The 6000-nt window shown below is 36.7% G+C and overlaps 1 protein-coding gene across 1 annotated transcript in view; it reads left to right on the plus strand.

Annotated features, from left to right (window-relative positions):
• Position 1: 1 nt before the first annotated feature.
• ATAD5 (ATPase family AAA domain containing 5) overlaps positions 2–6000 on the plus strand; it is a 36302-nt gene continuing 30303 nt past the window's right edge. The window contains exons 1-3 of the mRNA XM_029213369.1: positions 2–111; positions 2556–4477; positions 5170–5278. Of these exons, the coding sequence (XP_029069202.1) occupies positions 46–111; positions 2556–4477; positions 5170–5278 (2097 nt within the window). The 5' untranslated portion in view covers positions 2–45. The remainder of the gene's footprint in view (positions 112–2555; positions 4478–5169; positions 5279–6000) is intronic.

Here is a 6000-nt window from a genome sequence, read left to right on the forward strand (position 1 = left end):
GGCCGTGGAAGGTCCTAGGAACCGGGATTCCGGGAAGCAAGGAGCATGGTGGGGGTCTTGGCCATGGCGGCGGCAGCTGCTCCCCCTCCGGTGAAAGACTACGGGAATGAGGTGAGCTTGAATATCTCCGAATGTTGGGTGTGGGGGAAAGGTAATCCCGATTTAGGATCTATGAGGGGGAAGGAGGGATCTGGTGACGCCCCTGAGTCTGACATTCTGTGGAACAATTGCTGGGGTGTGTCGTTTCTTAAAGACGTGATAGGTCCCTAGAAACATTGGGATTGTGAGATGTTTGCGGGGACCTTAAGATGCCTAGTAAAGGACTAGTTACCAGATCCTGAAATGTTTCTGGAACTTGATGTTTTGGACTTGTGAAATGTTACGGAGGATCCCAGGGTCAAGTCTGGGGTTCATGGTAAGAAATCATAGGATAAGGAATCACTTTAGCGTTGAAAAGAATCTTTAAGTTCTACCTGTCCACCCAATCACCTGCTCTAGGAATACCGCTTAGATTGTCACTACAGGAATCAAAAAAGGTACTTCATTTAAAAATCATTATCTCATTGTTCTAGGGCTTAAGATACTGCAGTTAGAAGTCCCAGCTTGGCATGCTGTTATTCTCCTGTGTTCATCAAATTTCAGTGAAATGTACTAAGCAGTTGTTGTTAAGAGATTCTAATGCCATGAAGTAGTGGAGTAGCATCTAAAAGTAGACGGTTGCTATATTTTTACACCTTTCAAGCCCGCATTCTAACTGAAGTATGCAAACAGATGTCTTCGAAGTGAGCCAAGATATATATTCACTTATTTCGCTGAGACTCTTACTTTTTAGAATTGAGTACTTTTGTCTGCTTGCTAATAGATGTTATGCTGATACTTCTTTGCTGAAAAGGCAGTTGCTCTGCTTGTCTCAGGTGTGAAGAAGGACTTTTGATACTTGAATTACACAGTTCTTGCTTTTTGTTTGCTCAGTTTTCCAGTCTTTTCATTACACTTTCTGTTTTTGGTGCCCTGCTTAGAGGGCTATTTCACAGTAATGATACTTACTGTTTAGTATTTTAAGGGTAAGGACCTTATACACATTGCTTTACTTAATATCAACCCTGTGATGAGGTGTTATTATCTGTATTCTACAGATGAGAGAAGGTTAAGAAGTAATTAAAAGTAAGTTAGGTTAGAAAAAGTAAGTTAGAAAATTAACAGTAATTTGCTTGAGGTCCCACACTAGTAGATGTCAGAGCCAGCACTTGAACTTAGATCTGCCTGACTCCAGAGCCTATGGTATTGTGCCTCTGATACGAGCTCACGATAATAATAATACTAACAACTCATTAGCATTTTCTTCTAGTACATTTATCATTTCATTTTAAGATGTAAAATTTTAATCTGTCTGTAATTTATTTTGTCTCATATTTATCCAGAGGGTTAAAATTTTTCCCCGTACTATTTATTAACTACTTCTTTGCCCACTAACTTGAGTGCTATTATTATAATATACCAAATTCTTTTTTTTTTTTTTTTTTGCGGTACGCGGGCCTCTCACTGTTGTGGCCTTTCCCGCTGCGGAGCACAGGCTCCGGACGCGCAGGCTCACGAGCCCAGCCGCTCCGCGGCATGTGGGATCTTCCCGGACCGGGTCATGAACCTGTGTCCCCTGCATCGGCAGGCGGACTCCCAACCACTGCGCCACCAGGGAAGACCCCCAAATTCTTAAATACACACTTATGTCTCTTTCTGGTTTTCTAATCGGTTCTTTTAAGTTGCCTGCCTATTCATGCATCAGTGCTATGCTTTTAATCATGATAGCCTTATAATCCATTTTAATTTTCTAGACTTATAATTCCTTTGTTACTTTCCTTCAAAAAAAAAAAAGGTTTTCTTGTTCTGGCAAGTTTTTTCTAACAAATGAACTGAGGGAAGTTAAAAATAAAGTTGATGTAGCTTTTTTTTAAGGGTACTAAATAGTATAAGAGGCAGGCGGTAACTCTTAATAGCATACTAAAACACTGACAAGTCTTGTTTTATTTGTAGTAAATGTCCACTATAATTTTTACTTAATTAGTAAATTTTGGGATCCTAGGCTTGTTCACCATGTACCTGTTTCTTGGAAATAGTTAGAATAATTTGTTTATTTTTACCTAAAACAGTATAAAGGGAATGGAAATAATATTTATAGAGTTCCTAGCATGCATCAGACTTCACATGTTTGTATGTAATATGTTCATTACAAATTCTGTGGGGTGGGTGGTACTATTCAAAGGTTGTAGAGTAAACAGAGGCCAACAGTAATTAACACATTTGTACACAAGCATAGGGGGCCTTGAAACTTTATTGATGTATAATATATAAAGTACACAAATTATAATTGTATAACTTGATGTGACATTGAGATTTGAATGTAGGTTTAACTTTAAAGCTCTTTTTCTTCCTAATATGTAATGTTTATCAACTAAGGGAGCCTTCCTTTTTTTATCACGTTACATAAAATAATAGATCCATGTTTAAAATTCATGTTGCTTGAAATAAGTGCTTTTTTTCTTCTTTTAAATTGATAGGCAAGCAAGAAGCGAAGGAAAGATGATGACAGAACTTGCAAAACAATCACTAAATATTTATCACCAATGGGGAAGACTGGAGACAGGGTTTTCTCTCCACCAAAATCCAGTAATATTCTGGATTATTTTAGAAAGACTTTACCTACAAATGAGAAAACTCAGACAGCAAAAAAGTACAAGATAAAGTCATCCTCACCATTGCCTGCCGACAGTGACAAAGACTGTAAAACACCTTTGGAAATGTCCTCAAATACAGAGAATAAGAAGAGAGGAAAGAGACTTAATTTATCTCATCAACTAAGTCATATTAAAACTGAAAATGAATCTGCAATTGAAATTAACAGTGATGATAGCAAGGAAGACTCCAGTTTAGGTAACAATTTTGTGGAAAGTAGTACTTCTGCTTTACTCTACAAGAAACATGTCGAGGTACTTGCAGAAAGTATTCAAGATACCAAAAAACAATCAAGCACTATGACCTCCAAAAAAAGTTCTAAGAAAGTAAGTCCTAAACAAGGCCCCTCAAAAAATGATCGCAGAAAATTGAGGAAAAGGAAGCACAGAGAGGTAATAGATCTATCTGAAAGTTTACCCTTAGCAGAGGAACTAAATCTCCTTAAAAGAGATGGTAATGATAGTAAACAGTTAATGCCTTCCCTAACTAATGAAATGGAAAATACTGCAAATGATGCAGAATCTAGAGATAATATAACTAAAACAGCCCAGTTAAATGATAGTACAATAACTGTCTCATATGAGGAATTTTTAAAAAGTCACAACGAAAGTAAAGTGGAACAGGCACCAGACTCTACAGTGTCTGTTTGTATTCCTTCTGAAACTGTTGACGATGCAGTCAAAAGTGGTTGTATAACTGACCCAGAAGCCTATGAAATTTCCCAACAGGTCCGCTTTAAGACAGTCACTGTTCTTGCACAAGTTCACCCCATCCCCCCAAAAAAGACAGGGAAAATACCCTCAATTTTCTTGAAACAAAAGCAGGTGGAAATGGAAAATAGTCTGTCTGATCCTGAGAATGAACAGACGAGTCAGAAAAGAAAATCTAATGTCGTTATACATGAGGAAGAACTAGAATTGGCAGTGTTGGAAGCTGGGAGTTCTGAAGCTGTGAAACCAAAATGCACTCTAGAAGAAAGACAGCAGTTTATGAAAGCATTTAGGCAGCCAACGTCAGATGCACTTAAAAATGGAGTCAAAAAGTCTTCTGATAAGCAGAAAGAGCTCAATGAAAAATCTTTAAATGAGGAAGGAAGAGACAATAATTCTAAAAAAATCATGGAAAATCCTAATATCCAAATGGTTTCAAATAATGGCAATTCACAGACACATGCTGATAAAGGAGGTTTTCCTAAGGAGAAAAGTAAAAAGCTGAAGAAAAAGAATAAAAAAATCTTAGATACTGGTGCTATTCCCGGTGAAAATAGAGAGAGAAATCCTCAAGAGAAAGAATCAACTTTTTCCTTTAAAGAGAAACAAAATCAAAACAGGCTTAGAATGAGTTTAAGACAAAAGAAAACAGAAGTTTTCAAGAACAGCACATTACTTAACAGCAAAAACCTTGTTTGTGAAGGTGCAGCAAATGATGACCCTCTAAAAATTTCCTCTCCGTGTAACAATAAGTCTTCAAGAAAAGCCGGCATACCAGTTAAGGATAAGGTTATACACTCTAAAGCTGAGACTGAAGGCAGCTTGGCATCTGTTTCTACACTGAAACCAAGCAGAAGATCTGTAAGAAGCAGCAGCACACCTGCTACAGTAATCATTAGAGCTACTGATTCTGAAGACGCACAAGACGATAGTCCAGTAAAAGCTTCCACTCCAAAAGCAGCGAACTTATCAGGGAAGCGTAGCTTATATACAGCGGAATTAATAACAGTATCCTCTGATTCAGAGAGTCCTATTAGGTAAAGTTTTGTTTTGTTCTCAAGTTCTAAATATTCTGCATGTATTATTAGATGTGAAGGAAAATATGTCAAGCACTGAAGAATTGTTTTTTTTTTTTCTAGAACACAGCTGATTTATAAGAAAAAGAAAACGGTTTCAAAAATGTTGCTTATTTTCCATATTTAATTTAAACTCAGGCATGATTTCAGAAGAATTCTAGCCGTATTTTAGATGAGTTTTAAACTCTTATTTATCATAGTTGTTAATTCCTGGAGAAATATCCTCCAAATATGAATTCTGTGCGTTTAACAAACATAAGATTAAAAATAAATCATAGAACATTTTTAGGTAAGCTGAGCCATATACTGTGAGGTATTGTGTTGGCAGAAAGTTTGCTCAGGTTTTTCCATAAGATGCCTCGGGAAACCCGAATGAACATATACTTGCATGTTGGTTCTGGCTAATCCTAGGGGCTGATTTTCTGGAAAGCTTATGATTTATAAAATGAAACTTTATATTTTCTAAGAGTTTAACATTGAGTTTGGCTTACTTTTGAATCAGTAGTTTGAAACTGATGGGGGGTGTCTTCTTTCGTTTTCTGTTTCAGAACTGTCCAGAAATTAGAGCCCTAGTTGGTTCCTTTCTATATTCAACTGAAATTCTTACACATTATAATCACATAAATGTTTGTATCTTTCTGTGTTTTTTTCAGAATGAAATTCACCAGAATTAGTACTCCCAAAAAATCTAAGAAAAAATCTAAGAAAAGGTCTAAGAAATCTGAAGCAGCTCATGAAGATTTTGAGTCTCAGACTAGAAAGGTAATTGAAATTTTAGGGTGTCCTGTAAGTGGTATTCTGTTTTGTAATATAATAACTATTACTATTGGAAGTGATACGCCAAAAGAAGATTCACATATTTCATAGTTTGGTTATGTTAACTATAACCCTATATTATTTTTTGCTGTTATTTTATTCCTCTAGTTAGCTTATTAAGAGATCAACATATCTTATTGTGAGATGAAAGCAGTTGATAAAGACAGTATCGTTTACTTAGAAAAAGTTTTCTTAGTGACAGTTATATTCCAATCTTTTTCCCTAAGGCTGTTTATGGAAATAAGCATGATTGAATTTTTGGTTTATTTCTATAGATTAGAGGCTAACAAGTGGGGTCTCTCAACCCTGGTACTGTTGACATTGTGCACTGGATAATTCTTTGTTGTGGGGAACTGTCTTGTACATTATAGGATGTTTAGCAGTAATCCTGGCCTCTACCCGTGAGATGCCAATAGCACCCCAGCTGCCCTAGCTATGACAACCAAAATATCTCCAGTCATTGCTAAATATCCCCTGGAGGGAAAAATCACCCCCAGTTGAAAACCATTTTCCTAAAGGGAGAGGTTGTATGTATAAGAATAGTTTAGCTGCTTTTGTAAAGTAAACTGCTTATCCCTTATGATGAGAGAATTGGATTCTCTCCTGGGTGAGTAGGTACAAGTGTGTGTGTGTGTGTGTGTGTGTGTGTGTGTGTGTGTGTGTGTGTG

Source organism: Monodon monoceros, unplaced genomic scaffold, assembly GCF_005190385.1.
Source record: "Monodon monoceros isolate NGI ecotype Baffin Bay Population unplaced genomic scaffold, NGI_Narwhal_1 Super_Scaffold_9, whole genome shotgun sequence".
NCBI lineage: Eukaryota > Metazoa > Chordata > Mammalia > Artiodactyla > Monodontidae > Monodon > Monodon monoceros.